The following is a 25,746-nucleotide window of genomic DNA, read 5'->3' on the forward strand; positions in this document are numbered from 1 at the left end:
CTCTTAGAGACTTATTTTTACAACTGTATAATAAATATTTTTATTTCAATTGGGGATCTGCTCTACCCGCTCCTTCCTTTCTTTTCTTGCCTTTATATACTATATCATACAGCACAATAGAAAAAGGCAACAGGAAGTAAAGAAACAACTTTGGAACAGCATTTTATTCCTTACTTTAATGAGTCTTCCGCCAATATAGGGCAGAAAACTTCTGCAGTCCAAAGGAAAGGGCATATTGAAAGGCCAGCCCACATTTTGATAAGCCGAAGAGGGATTTGTACTCTTGGAACTAAGTCTTCACTATCGTATGCAGGTATTCCCATTTATATAATGGAAGTTCAGAAGAAATTACTTCCTTAGAGACTATTTATATTCAAAAGAATAAAGGATGATTTAAAGATGCTTCTACTACCAAAAGAGAAAACAAAAGCAACCTTCCTGGAGGAAGCATTATCCACATTAATGACTTGCAAGCAAAAGGCTGCTCCCAAAATATATCAGGCTACATGAAGAGAATACTTAGAGTGAAAAAAGTAATGTTTTTGGAGAAAATACTGAAGTTCCTTCAGATCTGTCTCAGTGTAAGCAATTTGAAATATGTGTCTGACGTTAACAGATCTGGAAAGTAAGGGGCAAGTTTTATTTATTATTTCAATTTGTATGGCCATCATACAACTCTGGGAGATTAACAGAGGATTTTTTTAAAAATACCACAGAATTCATTTAAAACACATCATGCACGGGCAACTGAGGTTCAAAATATTTTTTAAAAGGCTCATGTAACATCCTAGCCCAGTGCCTGGGGGAAGAACCAGGTCTTGAAGACCAGCAAGATCAGGGCCATCTGAATCTTGGGATGGAATCTTACTCCACACAGCAGGTGCAAAGACAAAGAAGGCATATCTCCTGGGTTCCTTAAGATGATACTGCTTAATTGTTGGGACTCAGAGCATGCCAAGTGTGACAGAACTTGTTGGATGAGCAGAGATAACTAAAGACATATAGTCCTGCAGATATCCAGGCCCTATGCCAAGAAGGGCTTTATAGGTGACCACCAGCACCTTGAATTGCACCCAGAAGCCCTATGGCAAGCAGTGTAGTTTGCATAGTAGCAGTGTTAAATGGGCATACCATGGTGCTCCCATAACTACTTGTGCTGGTTCATTCTGGACTTCCATGAATTTTGCATGTGCTCATAGGTTCTTTCAGACAACTCTTATCACTGAGGGCTGTCTCTTCATTCAAATCCTGCAATTTTTCTTCCTGGGCTATATGTCATATGTATGAATGATGTACACGTACAGCGCCTTGTCTGAGAAAATTCCAATCTTTTCATTATATTTTCTTCCATCTAAAGACATTTGTAATCACTGTGTCAGAATTTGCTCCTACTTCGTTATACTTGATTCTTTATTTGTCCAATCCTAATAATAATAATAATAATAATAATAATAATGAAAGGAGAAAAAGAAGACTAATAATTAGAGTGTTTTCTGCTCACAGACTGCCGTGGGTTTATGGCAGGTGTCATTCTGGAAATACACTAAATCTCATGGCAACTTATCCCTTACTGTTGCTACTCCCAATATAAGGTTTGCCAAAGAGACGAATACATTATTGATTCATGGAATTATTCACCCTGACTCAGGGTCTTACTTTTGGAAAGACCCCTTCTGGCAATAGGCAGTCTAATTCCAACTGTGGTTACAGTTACTTAAGAATGGCATTAATTACAGCAAACCGACAACAGTGCTCCTGTGATTGTTTCTGATGCCTTAGTACCAAAGTATAATTATCCTATAAACTACTGTTCTTGGTCCTGAGGACTCCTTGCCACATGTGTTTCCTCTTGCAATTGTGACTGAATAAGCATCAGTGCAGATGTTCAGCATCTGCCACAGAGGAGGCTCAACACAAGAATAAGGATAAGAGAACCAGCCCTAATCCTCTTCAGCTTTGAAGTTCCCTAGAGCAATGGACAAACCCTCTTTCATATCACATTTACCTATGCCACTGCTGTTGTCGGCCATCAAAGCAAACTCTTTTTCTCAAGAGGATTTGGGCTATCTGGCCTTGGAACATGATTTCCAAGATGCTTTGTCTCTCACTAAGGAACTTAAGTCATTGTTTCTGCAGTAAAAACTTTACAGAGTTGTTGGGAGAAGCAGGAGACACATCTGTCCCAATAATCTTTTGATTCTTAATGCCTCATATCATGGTCACTATTAAACAGATGTTCTTTGTGCTGTTTGGAATAAGTTTTCCTGGGTTGTGACATTGCATATTCTCCCTACCTCTTGATGGATTGCTTACAGCAGATGGTTGGGCTTGTAGCATCTTGACTGGGTATACATTAGAATTCTATAGAAGCCCTCCAGTATGCAAGTTGACCAACTGCATTTTTCCCTGGTTCTGAAATGGAAAGTTGTGGACCTTCTCTGCAAGGGGGTGATTAGAACATGTGTTCTATCAGAATGCAAGACAGGTTCTGTTATAAATTATTTCGCATAGAGGAGCTAAATAATTTATAATAGTTACCAAATTCTGTATGGTGCCTTTCTAAATATACTTCCTCTGTTGTGAAGAGAAGAATGATTGTTTCCTTTGAACCAAGCAATGCTTATTTTTTTCTTCACCTTTTATCTGTGATTTACCAATAGGCTTCAGAATTTTCATTTTCTCATCCTCCTGTTCAGTATAACCACCACTGCCTGTTCATTCACCACATGTATGGCAACAGATATTGCCCACTGTGGAATTCATATAAGCCCCTATCTGGATGATTGGCTCATCATTCACTCTCATTTCCAACATTATAGTCAATATACACGCTACTTTTTTAACACTTAGGCCACTGTAACAACTGCAAGAAGTCCCATTTTTGCCATCCCAAGTGCTGAAGCTTATTGGCTCTTTCCTGGGCTTCCAGTTTTTGGTAACCTTTATGTTGAATGGTTGAGCTATTGAGTTGACATTTTATATTTTCAACCACCAGTCACAATATGACTAGTATCTTCCATGTATCCAATAAATATTGGGCCTATTGCCTGCAACTACAGCTACAAAACTACTTCATGGTGATTTTCAAGCAAGTGCAACATTCCCAGTCAGTGCATCTTCTAATTCCCACCTGTAGCTCAGTGCATGTTTGCCTGGTGGATGGATAGCAACAATCCAGCAAAAAGCTGTAACGCTCATCTACCTTTTCCTGAACTGTAACTACTAATGCATCTGTTTTTGATTAGGAGTGTGTTATACTGGTCTCATGGTAAATAGATTTTTGAATATTGGTGAGCACAGTTGTCATATCAATATTCATCACACTTCTTGTGATAGACACTCTTCATGTTTTTGATACTCTCCTGTGCAACTATCTGGTTCAGGTGGCCTCTGACAATACTACAATAGTAGTATATTACTACTACAATATGAGGGTTTGGAAGTATTGAATTTCCTGCAATATTGAATTTCTTCTTGAAGCCTTCCTAGTCTGAGGAGACAGCACATTGGCAGATAGTCTCAGTATTTCCAAAATGTCTCATGAGTGATGGCTTTGTCCAAGAGTTGTGCATCACTTGTATGAAAGTTGGAAGTAGCCTTCAGTCAACCTCTTGGGACACATGCTGCCCCTCATTTTGTAGCAGAGCCAGTGAGTTTTGCATTCTATCCTTAGTTCAACAGTTTCCTCCAGTTCTTCCACTATTTCCATACTGAGTTTGTTGGTTGTACCCAACAAATTAACAGGAAAGCTGTTTGAATCTATGGCTACCATAGACATTTATTTGGTGATTTTTAAAAATTGTATTTTTAATCATTATTAAAAAGGGCTGCAGATTTATGTTTCCTGTGGGCTGATGCTATACCTATAGTTCAATATTTGTTCTTTGGTCAAATCTATCTTTTCTTCTGAAAGTGATATCTTAGTTTCAATTTAATCCAGTGCTTGTTTTATCTATTTTTTTTCCAACCCAAAGATCTCCATTAGAATGTTCTTTGCATTCTTTGAATAGACAAAGCCTTGGCAGCTTTCCCAGTATGTCTTTGTTTTTCTGAGTCTTAGAAAGGAGTGTTAGTCTTTTTCAAGGTATTCTTGCAATGCCATGTGAGCAGTAACATCTGGTGAACAAGCTTCCTCCTGAGTCAGTGTTCCTCTGGAAGATTTGTTTAGGACCCCAACCATCTACTTTCGTAAAGCAGTACCCCTTGGATATTCATTTCAGAGCTTATTCATTTTAGTTTTGTTAATGATTCTCTCCTAGTTGGCACCTCCCACTTCTATCAGGTGAACTTGCTAGTCATCTATATATGTGATACACAGAGACCATGACGAAGGAAGGTTGCTTACCTGTAATGGTGGCTCTTTAAGTGGTCATATGTACACTGAGCACTTATCCATTCTACATCTATGCTTGTAGATATTATGGGTTCTCATAGCTTCTGTGATCATTTGAAAAATGAGGGGAAGGCAGGATATGCACAATAAAAATATGCTTCTTCCAAAAATCTTCAACTCAGGAAGTTCCCAGAGGTGGCGCTGTGCAGGCATGTCATCCATATTTCTGAATGCACAGATGGCTGTTCTAGAACTGGGGTTACAAATAAGCAACCTGTCTTCTCTTTGGGAAAGCAAGGAAATAATTCCACTTTTGCTGCTATCCAGGTATTATCAGTGCATTTTTTAGGCTTGTACATAATGTGGAAAGGGCTGTTGGAATGCCTGGAATAAGTTCCTTTCTTTTTGTTTCAATACATTTCTTCTTATGCTGTTTCAACATTGTTACGTTTTGTTTTTTTTAATCCATTCAATCATGTCCAATTCTTGAAGGCTGCCTGGACAAGTCCCTGTAGCTTTCTTGACAAGGTTTTTCAGAAGTGATTTGCCATTGCCCCCTTCCTAGGGCTGAGAGAAAATGACTGGCCCAAGGTCACCCAGCTGGCTTTGTGCCTAAGGTGGGACTAGAATTCACAGTCTCCCGATTTCTAGCTTAGTGCCTCAACCACTACACCAAACTAGCTAATTGTTCATAAAACAGATTTCTACTTAAGATAACCAAGGCATTTAATAATATAAAACCTGTTACAATGCAGAAAAAGCTGGAGAAATTAAATACTATCAAAAAAGGATAGTTTTATCAATAGCTAATACTCGCAAATTTGGCGGACAAAAATGTAGAGCCATGAAAGCCTACCTTTTTTCCATTATTTTTATTTAAAACAATAAAAGGTAGTATTACCTATTACCTTTGTATTTTCAAAAAATGTAATATTTATAAATGGTCAGCTAATTACTAAAGTTATACAATTAATGGTTAATTTAACATTAGTAAAGGATAAACCATACCAAGCAAAGTACAGTGAGTTGTTTTCATAATATAAAAAAGAAGTATAAATTTGGAACTTAATGCCAAAATCTTCACTATATTATTATTTATAAATGTTAAAAAGAAAAATATCAAAAGGATAAGCAAAGCAAAACACTCTTAAAAATAATATTGATAAATATTAAATATCTGATTTCCCTTTTCTTTGTAGTCTAAATGATTTACAGCACCTATTGGTATAAACTTTAGAAACCATACTGTGTTTGTATTTACCTTGCTGGGTAACATATAATATATATGGAAACCATTCCTGCTTAAATTTACTTAAACTTCTGTTATGTGTATATACTGTTAGTTTTGCCATTGCTGCATATTCTCCAAGTGTAAGTTCCCAATCTGATATAGTCAGTACTATGTTTTTTTTTTCCAGTATTTTGCAAAGTTTGTCTTTTCAGCTGTAAGTATGTACAGGTAAATGTCATTTAGCAACCAAATTGGGAATGACAACTTGGTAATTAATGAAGTGGTCGCTAAGTGAAACCGCGGCTGTGCTTATGATTTTACTTCCGCTTTCCTTTTCTTTACAGACCTGTGAAGGTCGTAAATGCGAGGATCAGTCACAAAGTTACCTTTTCATCACTGTCGTAACTGAACAGTTGCTAAACGAGGCAGTCACAATAAAAAAAATACTGGAATTATACCAAGTTTTAAAACAATTGGTTTCATTTCCAATTTGAGTGCTAAGATCCTCTGAATAGTGCTGTGTATATCCTTCTAATGCTTTTGAGGGTTTTTTGCATGTCCACCACATATGGTAGAATGTTCCTTCTGTTTCATGGCATTTCCAGCATTTATTTCCATATGATTAGTCTATTTAGTCTAGTATTATTGATTATTTTTATACCAGTTCTCTCAAACCTTAGCTTGGAGTAAATTGTATAGATTTGTTCCACAGTTCTTTCCATTGTTGCATTGGGATTGTTTCTTTGAAGCTTTGCAATTTATCATACATGTTTTTATTTGTTTTGTCTCCATATTATATCTAAATAGAAGTATATACAGATAGCCTAATAAGTAGTCTTGATTCTGTATAAGCATTTCAAATTCTGTCATTTGTCTTAATGCCCCTTCCTCATTTTGAGGTCAAATTTTATTCTTCCAGAAATTTGTGGGTACATCACCCATTGTATGTTCTGACGGTGCCTTTAATCTATTCCTGGGGGGCAGGGTGGACCATGTAGCATTTTATTCTGCTTACTAACTTTTAGCTCAAAGATATTTAAACATTACTTTCTTAGCAAGAGTATTTTTTAAAAATTAATTGGTGATATATTTGCAGATTAAAAGTGAAGTAAATAAACTGTACAAGTTATTGGAGATAGATATTGATGGAGTATTTAAGTCCCTTTTACTGTTAAAAAAGAAGAAATATGCTGCTTTGGTTGTGGAACCAGCAGGCGATGGAAAATACATTACCAAGCAAGAACTTAAAGGATTGGACATAGTGAGAAGGGATTGGTGTGATCTTGCAAAAGAGACTGGAAAGTAAGTAGCTCTTTATGTATTCTACTCTTTCTGTGCAAGATTTAAATATTGTTATGTTAATCTGTGTGCACTATCACCATTCAGCTGATATGCAAGTTCCTAATTTTAGTTTACATTTTCATAGTGTTTCTAATCAGGAATGTGAAAAAAAAACCTTCAATAAATCTTTACGGAAGCCAATTGGCAAATATCAGCAAATTGGCCTCTGCTATAGGGCAGATGTTGCCACTGACTGTAATGTCAGGTCAAAAAAAAAAATCTACACAGAAAGCCTTTTTTTTTTTTAAGTTATGCCCCAAAATGAGTAGTTGTACTAGCTAGAGAAAGCAAAAAAGGTTGGGAAAAGTCTGAATTGAGAGTGACTCCCGATAATTTAAGCAGAAGGGTTGCATTTTGTGCAGAAGCAGCAGCAGAAGAGGCTGGGGAATGGCAGGTGGGACAAGTGTGGCCGGAAGATAGAGTTAGGCAGGGAAGATAGGGCTTGACTGAACATGCCAATCCTTTTTCCTCATACATGTGTTCACCTTCTTGAAATAGCAGCACTGACAAATATTTCTTGTGCTCAGAACTACTGAATTTGGTAAGGAATTCAGAAAAGTTTCAATTAAAAAAATTTCAGAAATTTCACTTCAAGTTTTCATTGGGGAAGCTATGTGGAAAAGCTTAAAGTATTGGAGGAAGTTGAGAATGTAAAGGGCTATGATTTTTTTAATGAGATGGCAGGAACAGAGTAAAATGTATAGCCTTACTGATCTGCATATCTCTAATTTTATTTAGAATTTTTCTAGAGTTAGATGAGGTTAATTAGCTTTCTTTATTCATTGAATAATTAAAAAGTGAACACAAATATTTTCTGGTATATTTTAATAAATTTGTATTTATAGCTGGCAACTGTTTAATGAGAATTAAATTGATAGAAAATAATTGATTAATACATTCAGTTATAATATTAATTTAGAAGAGGTGTGACCAGTATAAGTATTGGCTATTAGCCTGCACTCCGTGGTCTTAATTAAAAATATTGGTAGCAACTAGTAATCTTGGTGGAAAGATTTTTATTTCCACCTGCAGGTATTTCTTCTGTACTTTTCGAGTAACTTAATGGGGATTATGAATATGCTGTGAATCTCTTAAAGGTGTATTATCTTATGTGTCATATCTTACTTTTTTTTTACAGCTATATAATTGGCCAGATTCTTTCTGATCAATCTCGAGATGTAATTGTAGAAAACATCCAAAGGAGGTTAATTGAAATTGGAGAAAATGTCACAAATAACCTTATTCCAATAAAAAAATATGAAATCAATAAGGTGATTAATACTGTTTGTTGTTATACATGAATCAGTCCAAACATATCCATGGGACACTCCAGTGGTGTCCATTTCTTATGTTGAGAGAAGATACCTGCATAGTAAATGCACATAGTTCAGAAACCTTCTACAAATATTTTATAATTCTAACATGACCATGGAAGAATGCGTGTGTTGGAGAGGAAATAATAAAGCAGGATTTCTCTGGACTATCTAGAATTAAATCTATTTAGAATTTTGGGTAATCCAGGCAAATCCTGCTTTCTTATTTCTTATTATATATATTATATTATCTCTAAAATTGTCTCCCTTAATCTATCTTTCTCAGCCTGTCTATTGTTACTTCTTATAAACTCATATTTAAAAACACTGACATTAATATATTTCTGGATATGCCTAGGATATGTCCTGGATGTGTTCATTGTTTAAATGAAAGACCATGTTTTTCTAGAAAGGGGAAGTGTTAAGTAAAATGTCACTTCATTTTGAAAATCATGATTTTCTTCTCCACTTCTTCTGATTTTAAATTACTCTTGTAGTAGAAGGATAGACCAAAAGAATAAGTCATGATGGTAGACAGGACAAGAATAAAGATTTTACTGAAGAGAGAGTCCTGCTTTTTTTTTTCAAGCTGTCATTGCTGCTGGCCATAGTAGAACAGTAAAGCTCCCCTGCCCATGTAGGTTGTATACACAAGCACATTTAAATAGATGTTTAGAGTGATTGTCCACTATGTCAGGGTTGGGAATCCCAAACATGTTGGGTAGAAAGCAAGTTGAGTAGATATGAGGTCTTCACATTACGTTTGGAGAGTGTTCAATTCCTTTGATTTCTTTGGAGAATTTATTTCCCCCAAAACAACCTGAAAATATTCTAAAATTAATTAAACAAATTTATATAGCTGCCTACCTACCAAAAGGAACTCTGAACAGCAAACAAAATAAAAAGTCTCTCCCTTGGCTTCATGGCAACAACTTGAATTATTCTGAGGTTCACTTAAGAACATTTCCTAGAGTGGCAGTCAGAAAGGAATAGTGATTATGACAGTACTTTTTAAAGGATCACTTAATGTTACAATATTGTGTATAGCATGTGTAATTCGGTAGCGTATTTCTTTGACCTATAGGCATTGACAAAAGATCCCCAAGATTACCCGGACAAAAAAAGCCTGCCTCATGTGCATGTCGCCTTGTGGATGAATTCTCAGGCAGGTAGAAAGCTGAAATCTGGAGATACAGTGTCATACGTTATCTGTAAGGTAAAAGCATTTAAGGTATCTTTTTCCCACTTAGAAACAAAAACAAACTAGTTGCAAATAATTTTTTTTAATCCATTCAGTCATGTCCAATTCTCAGAGACTGCCTGGACAAGTCCCTGCAGTGTTCTTGGCAAGGTTTTTCAGAAGTGGTTTGCCATTGCCTCCTTCCTAGGGCTGAGCAAGAGTGATTGGCCCAAGGTTACCCAGCTGGCTTTGTGCCTAAGGCAGGACTAGAACTCACAGTCTCCTGGTTTCTAGCCTGATGCCTTGACCACTACACCAAAGTGGCTCTGGAAAATAAATATTATTCTACTTTATATGTACTTTCTTAAATGAAGGACAGAGAGCTAGTCTGGTGTAGTGGTTAAGAGCAGTGGACTAGAAAGCAGGAGTTCTAGTCCTGCCAACCCAGCTAGCTTTGTGCCAGTCACTCTCTCAGCCCTAGGAGAAAGGCAGTGGCAAACCATTTCCAAAAATGTTGCAAGAAAACTGCATGGACTTGTCCAAGCAGTCACTGGGAGTCAAGACTGACCAGAATGGACCAAAAAAAAAAAAAAAATACAACTCATGTCAGTCCATTCATTCATTCTTTGTCTCTTTGTGAAGGATGGATCAAATCTGAGTGCCAGCCAAAGAGCATATGCTCCAGAGCAACTGAAGAAACAAGCAAATCTTACTATTGATGTTCAGTATTACCTGTCACAACAAATTCATCCAGTAGTAGCTCGTATCTGTGAACCCATACAGGGAATAGATTCTGTTCTTATTGCAGCATGGCTGGGTAAGTATTGTAGAGTAGTGTTTATTTTTCAAGTACTTATTCTTAATAGTGATATCGTTTGGCAAACAAAAATGTGAGAATTCATATTTGTTACAAGAATATGTCTTCCATCCTATAAGCCTATTCTTGGGAGAGATCAAGAAGTAAAAGATCTGATGTGTGGGTACATTTATATGCATCTGTATGACATCTAATGAATGAGTAAATTCATCTGGCCCAGTGGGACAGATATGTGGGAGATGTTGAAGAATTGCAGATTAGTCTCCAACAAGGCCATGTTACTAATATTTTAAGGCCCTTTGAGGCCTTTCCTGCAATCTTAAGCTAGCAGCAGAAAATATATCCATAGTTTTGTACTACTCAGTTTTCTTGTGGTGTATAAATCGTGTTGTGAAACTTTAGCACAGCTATGGTTGGATTAACTGCCCTTAAAATAATACATTCCAATATTTTAAACATATTCAACAGGTAACTTGTTCTTTAAATATGTATCCTATATTTCCATCAGATGGTACTTATGGTGACTAATGGTAACAGATGAATAAAATATGAAACGTCCATCAGTGTATAATTGCTTTGGTTATGAAGTAATTATAAACCAAGTACAGCTTGATACTTTTAATAGAGATCTTGATGTTAAATCCTATGTCATTACTTACTTTAAAGGTTAATTCTGTAGTAAGAAATCCAAACCAACTTAATCCATATTTCTCAGGGAAGATGTTGTATTAGTTTATGAGCCTCTGGAAAGTGATCCAGTTGGAATATTATGGCTTAATTCAAACTTTTCTACCTAGTGACCCCCAGATGTGTTGTATTTGAATTCTCAGTCAGGACATCAAAGTTTATGCTAATTGGAGAAGTCTAGCTTATTTGTTGGAGGGAATAGGCCTACAATATTTCTATATGATCAGTTCTTTACCTATTTTGATGACTGTATCTTTGTGGAAGACATTTCTAGATCTCTTTATATATATGTGAATCCCACTAAAACAGTTTGTATCTCTTTTGAAGAAATATTTTGCAGACCCAACTCCTAGGATGAGAGACTTTGGGCAGTTGGAATGCTGATTCTAGGAATGATGCTAAATTTCAACATTATTTTTTTGGTGGATGATGCAAAAACATCTGCATTATCTGTACTTTCCTCTTGCTAGGATATAAGTATTCCTCTTGCTTCATATTAGAGCCTCGTGTGGTGCAGAGTGGCGCAGAGTGGCAGGCAGCAGTATTGCAACCAAAACTCTCCCCACGACCTGAGTTCAATCCCAGCAGAACCTGGTTTCTCGGGTAGCTGGGTCAGGTTGACTCAGCCTTCCATCCTTCCGAGGTCGGTAAAATGAGTACCCAGCTCACTGGGGAAAGGTAATTACGACTGGGGAAGGCAATGGCAAACCACCCGGCTCTATAGTCTGCCAAGAAAACATCGGGAAAGCGGGCGTCCCCCAAAGAGTCAGAAAATGACTCAGGGACCTTTCTTCTTTCTTGCTAGTATATAAGTGCACCTATACAATGCATCCTAAAAGTGTTCCTATGTCCTCTCGTTTGTATTGCTTTTTCTTTTCCATTCTCAAGGGAGTTCTTTTACTGCTATACTTGTGATTTAAAATACAGAAAATTGCTTCAAAGGGTAATAAAGTTATTAATGGACAGACTATATATCTGACATTTGTAAAAGACTATTATTAATTTCCAATTTTCAGTGGATTATTTTGTTCAAGGAAAAGCTTTCCAGTTTACCAATTGCAGAATGGATTAGGCCATCCTCCTTTCTTAATATTTTCTGACAGTTGAGACATGATAAACTGATTTGGGAAAAAATGCTAATTTATGGTTTAGGATTATATCCAAACCATCCCATAGTAATAGAATTTACAAAGAAACTATAGTTTAATATTGTAGGACTTAAGCTAACTTTTGTCAGATTTCCATGCACCTACTTCCTCTGGCGGAAAATTCTGAGAGTGCCTTGGACTGCCAGAAGATCAAAGCAGTCCATACTCCAGGAAATAAAGCCAGACTGCTCACATGAGGGAACGATATTAAAGGCAAAACTGAAATACTTTGGCCACCTAATGAGAAGACAGGACACCCTGGAGAAGGTGCTGATGCTAGGGAGAGTGGAAGGCAAAAGGAAGAGGGGCCGACCAAGGGCAAGGTGGATGGATGATATTCTAGAGGTGACGGACTCGTCCCTGGGGGAGCTGGGGGTGTTGATGACCGACAGGAAGCTCTGGCGTGGGCTGGTCCATGAAGTCACGAAGAGTCGGAAGCGACTGAACGAATAAACAACAAACTTCTTCTGGCATGACAGTAATGAGTTTGGAAGCATTGGTTTCATTTCTTTAGCTGTAATTTGAGTGATATGAACTTGTACAAACTGCTATTAATTTTAATCCCTTTTTGCAGGTGCATTCAGACCTGTTTTTAGGTGAGAACAGTGAGTGGTTGCTTCTTTCATAGGATAGTTTGGTTTCAGAAGAGTTTTTCATTACCGAAGATCAAATTATAGGGCAATCATTTTTCACTAGTGTAATGTCAGGAGGACCCAAGACATGTTATTATACACATTACATTTTCAAGCAACTGTCTTTGACCATAATTTGGCTTTTAGAAATCAATATATAGGGATTCTTTTGCAGAATTTCAGAATCATTTCTAAATCTTGATGTAGGGCAGGGGTTCTCAATCTTTATCATATTACAGCCTCCTAAAAGATGAAGAAAGGAACCCTTCAATAAATAAATACAGGTAATCCTTGTTTTTGTGACCACAAATGGGCCCCGCAACTTGGTCGCTAAGTGAAGCGACCAAGTCAAGTGAAACAGTGACTGTGTTTATGATCTTTTTTCAGCTTTCCTTTTCTTTACAGACCTATGAAGGTGGTTGAAAAGTTACTTTTTCATCACCATCATAACTGTGAATGGTCGCCATACGTGGCAGTCACTAAATGAGGACTACCTGTAATTGTCGGGTAGCCAGGAATGCTGTCAAAACTTGTTCTAGCTTTGTTCTTGCCTATGCAAACCCTCAACAGGCATGCCTAGACAAAACAGGACTACTGGAAAAACTCATTCAAGATTAGATTTTGCAACCTCCTCCTTCAAGTTCTTCACAATTCTTTCCTGAAAAGAGGGTCATAGCCCAGAGTTTGAGAGCTGCTCTAGGAAAGTTTGCCATCAGTATAGCTGTCTCTTCATTTAGCAAACTTTATTGTGGTTTTACATGATGTAGCAGGCACTATATAAGTAAAATTAAAGTAAAAGCAGTACATTCATTTAAAATAAATATAATTAAAACAGGTCCAAACCTTATGACATCTCATGTGTGAACATGGATTTTGGCCATTTAATTTTTTAAATTAAATTTTGTTTTAATTTTGAGGATCAGTGGGACAGTATTTATTGGTCTTGTGAGCACAGAATTGCTAACAACCCCTCCCCTACTTTAAGTAAAGTTGGGATTGAACCACAAAAACGTATTTATTTATTTATTTGGTGGTGGTGGTTTTAGCCAAATAAACACATTTCTACTGAGTACAATGTCGCAATCAGTTTGAAAAATATGCAGCTTTTATGGATGTTCATAGCATTTTTCGTAGTTTAATATTTCTTAAAGTTGAGTTTTTGTAGGCTGAATAATTATGGTCCAGGCACTTGAGAACAAATTGTTTTATTTTTAAAGAGATTCAGGCTGGAATCCTCTAGATGGCAGCACTAGACACTATTTTCTATTTATTTCTCAAAATATTTCATGAATTAAGCTGCAAGGTGATTACCTTTAAACTTGCATATATAGAAGTAAGGCTTTTTAATCAGTTTATTTTTTAAAAAAGCTAATTCTGGAAATAATGCATCTAATCATCTTGCCAATTGAGACTAAATAGAATTTTGATATGCAATGTGTGACTGCTAAACTTTAAGCATAATTATCCTAGCAATTATTATATAATAACCTAACAAATATTATGTAATAATTGAGACTTTATATTTTTATATTTTCCCCAAGGTGCGATCAGATCAAGGCTTACTGGGCTTTAACTGTAATTAATAAAATATAATGACTTCCAGTGTAACAGATCAGTTCATGGTTAAAATATTTGTTTGACTTTACTTCTCATAATTTGATCAGTTATAAAAAGCGTATGTGAGAAAATAGATTGGAATGAATTTTGACTGATGCATCCATGAGCTAAGGAGGTCACTTCAATATGATATCGTGAAGATTTGAAATGTGCTGTTCATTTCAACTTCATTTTTTTTCAAGACTTTGGAGATGCTGAAATTATTGTTCAAAAGTAGATTAATGCAGCCAAGTAATAATCTGTGATAAAAATACAATGTTCTTATTTATTTGAAATTATACTTCTAAAACAGGTTGCCTTTCTGTTTATTTAAATACGTTACTGAATCAGGATCATGACTGTGATTTTATGGCATTATCAGTAACTGTTGTTGATGGGATCTCACTGACATTACTAAATTTCTACTGCATAAATCTGAACCGAGCTGATTTTTAATGGCAAAAGGATTACCTGTCCCTCTCTGGTTATTGATTTCAATTTTTTAAAATAAAAAATTGTAATACTACAAAATAAATAATGTGGTTTTGCATTGTTATTGAATGTTATATACATAACACCATAAGTAAAAACTAGTTAAGTGTATTGAAATCCTTTAAGGGTCAAGAATGCTTAAATAGCAGGCTATCAGAATGTAGTTTTGTGCTGTAATGAAAACCTAAACAAGAATAAAACTAACCAAAATGTAAATATAATTCAAGATGTTTTTTCAATTGAATTTAAAATAATACAATAGAAAATAATTTTCAGGAATGTTTCATCTAGTATTCTTTGTTGGAGGTGTGTGTGTATAAATTTTCTCATAATCTTATGATCTGTGTCATTGATAATTGATAATCAGAATTTCAATTCATTTTATTAATAGTAGTTTTAAGAATCCAAGTAGATAATATTTTATGGCAATGACCTTCTAAAGCATTAAGTAGCTAAAATGGGCACCAGTTCTCAGAGTTCAATCCATCAACCACACTCCAGAATAGAATCAGAACTCACAGTGATATGTATGAAGAGTATTTTATAATTGCTTCAGCAAAGGTAGTATGTAGCTTGCACTCCTAATGACTGTGAAGTAGTCTTACTTGAATATTGAACATTCTTTTTAAGAAGGCCAGTTTTTTATTTCAAAAAATTAAACTGGTATTAATGCCAAACCTAGATATTATTAAATTAATGAATTAAAATAAAATAAAATAAAATAAAATAGAGAGATCTTTATCAAAATGGGTTCCTTAAAGGATAAATGTCTTTAACTCTGTAGAAGGGATTCCTAAGTTTGTTCCCTACTGGAATGATAATTCCTCTCTTTTATCACTAGAAATAGAAATGTTTACATAAAGTATATTGCCAAATTTTCTTGAGGTAAATACATATTACTACTCCCCCCCCCCCAAATATTGTTTGGCTCTGTAACAGTATTGACATTCATTTAAATTATTTTTTCTGTATGCTTGTCTATTAAATTAGTACCTTTTATTTCAGAATTTTAATCTATCCTGCTGCTTATTGTACATTTCTAAATACAAAACATATTTGTACGATAACAAATAGTAGGTGCTCATATTTTTTTAAACTTTCTGGGTCCTGGTAATCAAAAGTGCTTTTTGTCTTCAATTCTGACTTTTTAAATGCTGCTGCTGAATTTTAACGACTGCATTAGATTGAAACTACATGCTGTTAACCACTGAGCCAAAATGAAATCGACCACTGCATTGAAGTCTGAGTTGGCAGTTGTGTACAGTCTTAAAGGAGTGTGTAATAACAGTACAGCCAGGCTTCTTTTAATGGGTTTTTATATTCTCTCTTTCATTTTAATGATGCCATTCTGTTTTCTAATAAAGATGCACAATTTTATTCAAAATTCTCTGTGTCACTTAAGAAAATAGCAATAAATCTATTCTCTAGAAGTAGCATGTTCATAAACAAATGTTCTATTGCATACTCCCCATGATAGATTATGCATTGTGCTTGCTTTATATATAAAGCAATTTTGTGTGAAAAGATAGGTAATTTCATCATGTTACTTAGATCTTTATTCTAGGTTAAAATGGGAAAATATTTTTTTTTTAAAAACCTCATCCTAAGAATTCAGTTCTATTTTGGATTTTGCGACTCCCATTTGAAGCTGATGCGTCAACTCAAAGGAATTGCTTTCTTCAGACTTTGAATTTATATTTCTTATTAACAGGAATGGATCCCCAACAGTTCAAAGTCCATCAACATTATCATAAAGATGAGGAGAAAGATGATTTGCTTGGTGGCCCAGTTCAGCAAACTGATGAAGAAAAATATAAAGACTGCAAGAGATTCAAGTTTGCCTGTCCAAAATGTGGGACAGAAAACATTTATGATAATGTCTTTCGTTGCTTGGTTAGTATTTGGTATTTACAATTTTTGAACAGATTGTGTCTTAGGGAAGATACTAAGGGAAAGGAGAAAAACTTATATTTGTGTTTCCATAATGGACTTTTATATATTAACAGCAAGCTAAATTTGCATATTTTCTCAACTTGCTTTGGCAACCCTTCTCTGAATTGTGCAGAATTTTCCACATTGCTGATATCTCAGACTGCCCAGTTAATAAATCCTATTTAAATGACATTTAGTTATTCTAAATCAAACTAATTAGAGGAGAGGATTTTCCTAAATTTCTATTTGTATTTTTACATTTCTCTTTCTTTTTATAAAGAAGTTTCATAAGTATTATCGTTCCTGCTGTCTTTGTATATCAGACATAAAGAGTCATCGGGTAAATTCATGTTAAGAAGTGCTGCCAAAAATGTATCTGTGACCTTGGATCAGAACTTGAAATAGAGCCAACTATTTAACTCTATTGCAATGTTATGCATGTACTAGTTATTGGCAAATTAGCAGGCTGTGGAGTAGTGAAAACCTTGAAAGTTAAAGCAAATAAATTCTTTATCTAAATTAAAAGTAATTATTTTAAGTTAATTTGGACAAACAGCAGATGTTCTGTGTTCTTTGAATCAAAACAAAGTTGTTGGAAGCAAGTGAGAGGAAAAGGCAGACAGAGATCAGCCAATACTTGGTAAATCCTTGACTTCGTTTCATTACAGCTGTAAATAAGATAGTTAATTGCATAGAGGCTTGACAACTTACAGATGGTCTAAGTGTAAGAAGAGCGGATGTCAAGCTCTGTAGTCTTTTCCACCTGGAATTGCTTAATGTTGTTAGTTCAGAAATTGTTGGATTAGATCATACAAATACAGTTTTTAAGCAGTAATAGGAAGGGGAATCTCAAAGCCTGCTGGCCGATCTATAGTGCATTTCCTTATTACAAAATTTAATTTAAGTTAGTTTTATCTCTGTAGAAAATTTGGGTACCAAGTTTGCGAATCTTCCAGTAGTAGTCAGTGTATTCATTCCAGTATGTAAGATCAGTTGCCAACAACAAAATGCTAAGATAAAGGTATCACTTTTATGTTTTTAAAATATGTTCTTGCATGAGACCCTATTGCAAAGTTGCTTTCAATGTGTATACCCAAATTTTGATTTTGATTTTCATTTTGTATCTCTAGGGTGGGAAGTTTAAAGTCAGTGTGCTATGCTGTAACCCAGAAGGATGTAATGAAAACCTTTTAAATTACAGTATGCAAATTAACAACAAATTAATCTTGGATATAAGAAGCTTCATAAAAAAATATTACAGTGTGAGTAACTTACTTTTAGTCTGTATTTAACCACTTTTTTTCCTGACTGAACCATTGTATTTAATAAAAAATGACCTGCTTAAATGACCTGCTCTTCAAATGCTAAATCATGGTTTATTTAACCTAGAATAGCATTATGCTGATTCGATCCTGCCTCATACTCCAACTCCCATTCTGACTTTGGCAAAAGTATCTTAGTTTCTTAAATTGCTGAAATTAGGAAACTGGTTGAAAAGCTTAGATCAGATCAGGATATGAAAGCAGTTTTTCTTTCATATCCATTAGGAAGGTGGAACTTTCCTTAGTGGAAGGTCTTAAATCACAGTTTTAAGACTCACAGAAATTAAAACTGAGAGAAATTAAGACTTGAGAAATCAGGATATCTTCACTGATACCAAGCTGTGGAAGAGGTTGGTGGTGAGGAAGGGGGCATATTGTTGTACTGTTTATCCCTAGTATACTGGTATCTGACTGAGATTGTGTTGTCTGAACCAGTCTTTAGCATTTTATACTTGATGCTGTTTTGGGAAATTTAGTTGAAATCTTTCAACTCAATTTGAAAGAGTGTACAAAGCACTTTTCAAGTGTTAATATTATTTTATGAAATACTTTAAATTTCAGAATATGTAATAAATGAAAGTATACAGGGTTATTTATAAAATGTTATACAGGATGCAAGTACATTTCTGCAGCAGTTTTTCTGGTAGTGAAATGGTTGTGTTAAGGGTAGGATGCATTAATAGTAGGAAGAATGTGTTTTCTGTCTTAAATCACTTTTATCCTGATTTCCACTTTGAGTTGAAAATCAATTGCATTAATAATCAGATTTCAAATTGAATTAATAATATAGTTCATGCTGTCAACACTAATAAAAAGGAAGGAAGAGAGAAATAAACCCAGACACTGGCTGTTAGTGACCACTTTCTTAGGTGCTCTTTCTGGCAAAGGAAGAGTGAAACTGCTTCCTCTCTGGTCCAGGTATGGGGCCAGGCTGGTCTCACGTTTCCATGATGTTTTCTCTGAGAAGCACTGTAGCAGCCACTAAGCTAAAGCTTTCCTTTAGTTCCCTTTAGGGTTGCAGTTTCACAGCTGAAATGTTGCAGGAAATGTAAACTCTCAGAACTTATTCTGAAGATTAACATTAACATACTGTATTGTAATAATTTAAAAGATTTCTTGCCCGATTAAAATAAAAGACAGTTTTCCAAGAATAGTTGCAGATACATACTGAACTTAGCAGAGCTTGATGAATTGCAGAAATACAGCCTGTGTTATCCAAACAGAAGTAATATGAAAGTGGATTAATGAAAGCACTTATAGAGTAGCATCTTTGGAAAACCCAGAAACCTTTAGCGCACACTAGTTTTTTGATTTAAAAATCAATTAACAGTGCATTTTCTAGTTTGGCAATATATTAGCATTTGGGAAAATATACTTAATATGTTCATAATTTATGTGGTTTATTTAGAAGATGTAGAACTAAAAAGTCTAGACAAAGACCATAGTTATTCATAGGATTATGTGGAACTGTATAAATGGCCAGAGAAAACACTGCAGATCTGTAGGTTTTGTTGTCCATTATATCAGTATAATTGAATCTAATATATAAGAAATGGAACAAATTTGCTGTCTTTTTCCTTGTAGCATAATGATGCAAGATATGAGATATATAAGTATTAAATATCTACTACATATTTTCAGTGAGCTACACTCAGTCTTCTGCTTTCAAAATGGAGTTTCATTGCATGGGTCTCTGATAGAGAATCTTCCAGCCCACTGGAGTAGTGCAGAGGGGAAGGTTAGGGGACGAGTGGTAATTTGTTCCTTCAGCAGATAAACAGAATTTGATACAAAATGCCTATTATTTGAAGAATAAGTGAAAACTTAGTATGATGCCATATATGCAGAGTAACTAGTGTATATGTCTTTATCCCAAAATAATTTTTATTTTTGCAAAGTTGTATAATACCACAATTTCTGGTGTAGTTGCATAATAACTGGGAAAAGGTCACTTTTTTCCCAAAGGGTATGTTTGAACTGTGCCACTAACATAGTTGCCCCTAATTATGGAACAGTGTTTATTTAGAAGAGTTAATGGCAAAATTCCTTAGTTTCAATGTTTGTCCAGTTCTGCAAGAATTGCAAAGGACCATTCTGTTAAAAATCATATCTTGACTGTAATATTTTCTGAAAATGTAGTTCATATTTTGAAACTATATTATGTGGTAAGTATCATCTCCAGTGTTCAATATTATAGAGATGCTGGTTTAACATGTTGCTTGAAAATTATCTTAAAATAATCATGACATAAATTTAATTGTGATTTTGTTTTTCTCATGTCAAATTTGTGAATATGCTTATGCTTTATTATATATTAACAGAGAACCATACCAGCATTTCAAAATAGCAGATTTCAAGTTGATGAGCATAGATTTAGATATCAGTAATATAAGTATTACAAAAGAACACACTAAGTATTATATGTTGCCAGTCCATGTTAGTGTTTCCAGTGTTCTGATGTAAGAATGTCTAGGGAATATTCATAACAACATCTTTGAACTAATTTCCTGAAGGATAAGGTAATTACATTTCATTGACTTTTCCAGTCACTAAAGAATAATAGGGCTTAGGAGAAAGCATTTTGCTTAATGTCATGTTGTATGATCTGCATGCATTACTACATGGCTGTTTAGCACTGCAGTCTTAAGTATATGGTATAGAATTCAGTGAGGCATACCTCCTTGAATGTGCGTTTCAGGTTTCATCCTGATTCTTACGTTCATTTGTACTATGCTTGGTAATATGGTCCATCTATTTTCTGCATTGTTTGCTTTTGATGTTCGTATTATTAAAAAGTCATAATTCTTATTTTCAGACTTTATATACCTATAACTTGTTTAGCTGACTAATTCATACACTGAATAAACATTTCAATCATGTATCTATTCATATTTAAAATGTCATAGGCCTTTGTTTTTGCTCTCAAACTTCTTGCATTATCTGGTTTTTCTTTCCATGATGTGCATTAAAATCAATTATGCTAAGCCACAAAGCAAAGCAAATACTATTCTAAGTAGAATACTATTTAGAATACTAAATAGAATACTATTCTAAAAGGCAATATCACATTTCACCTCACATTTAAAATTTGCCATTTATATAAATCATACGTATAACATTCTATAATGTATTTTGTGAACTTCTCTAAAAGTAGCTTTGGTTCAAATAAAATAGTTAATTCATATTCATTATTAGCAGTAATATACTGTTCCTTCCATGTGAGCTACTTACTTTTCATTGGTTCCTCCTCCTCCTCAATTCTTCCTTTCTGCTTTTGATTTTCCTTAGATCTTTGTTTCTCCTTCCAACATTTCCTACTTCCAGTTCTTCACTTAATTTATTTCCTGTCCCACTAAAACCTCTCTGTTTATTTCTATAGCACTTGAATTTAGCTGCTCTATAAAGATTGTCCCAACCAGATGGACTTTTCACAACTCCCACAGAATCTAACAGCCATTCTTAATTGACAGTTCCACAAGGTTACCGATTGATTACTGATGATACTTCTTTTCTGTTCACTTATTTCCAAGAGATTTTGAACTAAGAATGAGAGGAAGAAAGAAGAAAAAGTTCTTCAGAATAGGCTGAAGTGGGAGCATTTAGGGGCAAATAGTGACTGAGCATCTGTTGGATCATTAAGATGAAATTGGAGGAATATGACAATTTCCTTATTTCCCTATTTCATAGCATAGATAGTTGAGTGTAGCATAGTATAGCATATTTTTATTTGGTATATACTTCTATCCAGCACAGTACAAGGCCTATTTTTTCTCCCATAACAAAAACTTTGTGAGATAGGTTGGACAGAGAGTACCTGGATTAGCTCATAGCTAGTGAATTTATGTAACTGAGAATGTTCACCTGGGTCTGCCCATTTCTAGTATGACACCTTAACTACTACACTACATTGACTTTCATTCATCACCTTGAAAAATGAAGGAATTGAGACAAGAGAGCCCAAGGAAACACGTGCTAGTGTGCTGTTAGGTTGTAGAAAGTTCCTACTTGATCTTTTTAAACTTTCAGTGCTGAATTAAAGCTTCTGTACTACAATGTTAAAATAATTTTAAAACACTCTGTATATATGTTCGTATCTGTTGCTTTTTCTCTAGCTTTCAATACTTTACTCTGACTTGCATAGTATACATAAATGTTTTTCATAATTTATGTTGTACCTTCCCTAGGTGCTCTTCTGTAGTTATCCCACACACACACACTTTCTCCATTCAATTACCATGTGAGTTTAGGTGTGGATATTAACTGGGTCAAGGGCATGCAACTAATTGCATGGATATCTGAACTTGATTTTCCTGAGAGATCATTCCAGATGTCTTTGTTATATTCAGCATCAGGAAATGAACAGGTTGGAAGTCCTGCTATTTTTGTATGACTTGAAACATCTTCAGTCACAAAAAAGGGAACAATATAGGAATAAAATCACATTATAATTAATAGTTTAATTTTAAACCCTTTGATGTGATTATTAGAAAATATTAGAAAGTAAGTATACCAATTAATAATTATTATAATTAGATTTTTTATTTCTTTATTTGTTCTTCCTCCCCACTTCCCTTCTTCTAGTTGTAGTAATGTAAAGTGTAACTTTAAAGGGTGTGCTAGTACAAACTATTGGAAAAATGCATGCTGAAATACTGATGTATTTTCAGAAGTTTAGAATTTGATGTTGATGACCATTTGATACATAAATAATATCATTATTATTAGGCTGTGTAATATATGTGCTTATATGATATTACTTTGTGGATCCATTATAGATTTAGCCATTTTTTCATTGTCTGCTAATTTGAAGTATACTGATTTTTTTATTACATACACATTAGGAAAGTATGAGATCACGTTCCTCATTTGACACACTTGTCCCAGCTCCAAGTCCAGCAGTCGAGTAATCAAACATTAGTTTGAACAGGATTTATACAAGAAGACTCAGTTCAAATTTTTATTCCTTGATATTAACTGGGACTTTAATTATGACTGCATCTATTTTATTCACATATTGTGCATTCAAAGCTAGGCTTCTGTGGAACTCAGACAACATGAATACACTTTGGTGGGGCTGATAAAAATAATTTTGCTTCGTCAGCATAGACAGGAAAGAGTCCAAGGGAAAATATAGTTTAAATTGAGTCCTTGTATCTCTCTTTGAAAAGACAATATTAAAACTGTTTGACATTAACTTTTAATTGCTTTATCATCTTAAATGATGATTGATTGTGTGCCATGAAGTCGCTGTTGGAAGACCTGAAACACCAGATTAGGGGCAGATTGTCATGGAGAAAATCTATCTATGTGGTCGCTAGGAGTTGAGTACATTCCACAGCTTGATGTGACTGACACAATTGAAGGCCTTTCTTTAATCAGTGAAGCACATAGTTGCTTCTTTTGATATTCTTTAGTTTTCTCAATTATCCAGCATGCATCAGCAATAATATGTCATGTTCTTCTGTTATTTGCCATATATCTTTGGATATGCCATCACTTCCTGTAGTCTTCAATTTCATAATTACTGGTGTGCTGATCTAACTTCTTCTAGTACTAGTGGTTCTTGTAAAAAGGAAATATCTTCTAAGGTATCTTCATTGTTGACGTATTTAATGTACAGTATTTTAGTATATTCCTTCCATCTTTGCTTGGTCTTCAAATTGGTTACTATCTGTTCATACTGTAGGTGTCCTTTAGCGTACCAGGTTGAGGTTGGAACCTCCTCCTGAGTTCAGAGATCTTTTGAAAGACTTTCCTTATTTTTCCATGTAGGTTTCTGTCTTTAATATCGTTAGGTATGTTGTTGTAATGCTACTTCTTGCCTCTTCTAACAGCTCTTTGAAACTCTTTGTTAAGTTCCTTTCTGAGATTTTTTATCTTTCTTGGCTTTGGCTTCTCCTTTCTTCTTGGCAATTTCCACAGTTTGTTCTGATATCCAGTTTGCTTTCTTCTCTTTCTTCATTTGTGGCTGTCTCTTTTCACATTTATTCTCAAATCTTCAAAGTTCATTCCATAATTCCTCTGGTTCTCTGTCAACGAGGTTCAGGACTTCAAAGTTATTCCTGATGTTCTCCTCGAAAATGGTAGGTATATGTTCAAGATCATATTGTGGAAACTGACTGGCTTTTTCCTTTTTCTTCAGCTTAAACTGGAAGTTGCACATGGCCATGTCTGTGATGCTATAATTGGGCTTATCCACCTCCTTTTAGCAGTAATATAGTCAATTTGATTTCTGCATACTTCCATCTGGTGATGTCCATGTATAGAGGTGCCAGTTTGGTTGTTTGAAGACAGCATTAGCTGTGAAGAAAACATAGGAGTGGCAGAAATTGATAAGTCATACTCCTGCTTCATTTTGGTTCCCTAAACCATACAAGCCAACTACATTTTCCTCTTCAATATTTCCAACTTTGGCATTCCAGTCTCCAATCACAAGCAGCACATCTTGTGTGCATGATTTGTTGATTTCAAATTGAACTTGATCATAAAACTCATCAACCTCCTCTTCTTCTGCATCGGTGGTTGGCGCATAAATTTGAATGATCGTCATATTAAAGGGTTGTCCATGAAGTCTAATCAATACTATTCAGTAATTGATTGCAGTGTAGCCAAGTACAGTGCTGTTCTTGCTATACCCTTCCTAACTATAAAAGCAACACCATTCTTCCTTTGTTTTTCTTGTCCTGAGTAATAAACAGTGTGATCTCCTGACTGAAAATGTCCCATTCCTGTCCATCTTAATTTGCTAATGCCTAAGATGTCAATTTTTGGTGATTTCATTTCATCTTGCATTGTGTTGAGCTTTCCAATGTTCATGCTTCTTACATTCCATGTTTGTACTGTAATTCTGTCTTTCCAGCTTCGGATTCTCTTTTCCTGTATGGCAACATCAGCAACTAGATGCCTTGAAGGCTTTAATCTAGCCATGTCATAAACACTTATCATCTCAATAGATTCTGACATATTGATTAAGTATATATACCAGATCCCTGAACAGAGCAAAGGTTGGACCCTTTTAGAACTGTTAGATAGAACATTATTTGGTGGGAACCCTGTTCTTAGCATTCCATTCACGTGTTAAAAGGTCTGTATGTGATGATTGGTTGACGGAACTGCCAATCAGCATGGCAATGCAGAGTACCTCCTCCCAGCTCACATTCCTGAAAGAGGAGGAAACTAAGGGAGACAGATTTGGGAAGTGTAGGTAGAATACGGGTGTGCTGTAGAGGGGATAAAGAATGGCCTTGAAGGACAGTGGGAAGTTCTGTTGCCAGGAGTGGCTGAAGTCCATTCCAAGAAACTAACTTGAGAAAATGCCTCAGATGGGCCCCTCCCTAATTCACACGAAGATAAAGTGAGGGACGAGAGAAGCACATGCAGACTTGTAAGCATCTGTTACTATAGCTGTAGTTTTTGACCTATGTGGCATTGGTTTCTTAGTCTGGTCTACCCTATTCGGGCTGACAGAGGCTCAGAGTCCTGGGCTAGTAAAACCTCAAGGAGACAGGGTTATTTATTGAAAGGGTAGGCAAATATTGACTGGCCAAGATATATTGCAGAATCAAATGAACCTGTTTATAAACCATTTTATGTTACAGTATTTAATACAGGTAGTCCTTGCTTAACGACTGCCTTATTTAGCACCATTCATAGTTACAACAGTTGGAGGGGGAGAAACAGTATTGCGACCAATCCTCACATTTTCGTCTGTCGCAGCATACC

General features: G+C 35.2%; 2 protein-coding genes across 2 annotated transcripts in view; both read left to right on the plus strand.

Moving 5' to 3' along the window:
* Positions 1–25,746, plus strand: part of PDK3 (pyruvate dehydrogenase kinase 3) — a 674,093-nt gene that overhangs the window by 177,107 nt on the left and 471,240 nt on the right. The gene's annotated exons all lie outside the window — the stretch shown is intronic.
* The window catches only part of POLA1 (DNA polymerase alpha 1, catalytic subunit), a 251,317-nt gene that overhangs the window by 74,378 nt on the left and 151,193 nt on the right, over positions 1–25,746 (plus strand). Inside the window, exons 30-35 of the mRNA XM_063304690.1 lie at positions 6,661–6,866; positions 8,044–8,176; positions 9,303–9,434; positions 10,041–10,215; positions 16,482–16,663; positions 17,833–17,964. Coding sequence (XP_063160760.1) covers positions 6,661–6,866; positions 8,044–8,176; positions 9,303–9,434; positions 10,041–10,215; positions 16,482–16,663; positions 17,833–17,964 — 960 coding nt within the window. The remainder of the gene's footprint in view (positions 1–6,660; positions 6,867–8,043; positions 8,177–9,302; positions 9,435–10,040; positions 10,216–16,481; positions 16,664–17,832; positions 17,965–25,746) is intronic.

The sequence above is a fragment of the Candoia aspera genome, chromosome 5, assembly GCF_035149785.1.
Source record: "Candoia aspera isolate rCanAsp1 chromosome 5, rCanAsp1.hap2, whole genome shotgun sequence".
Classification (NCBI taxonomy): domain Eukaryota; kingdom Metazoa; phylum Chordata; class Lepidosauria; order Squamata; family Boidae; genus Candoia; species Candoia aspera.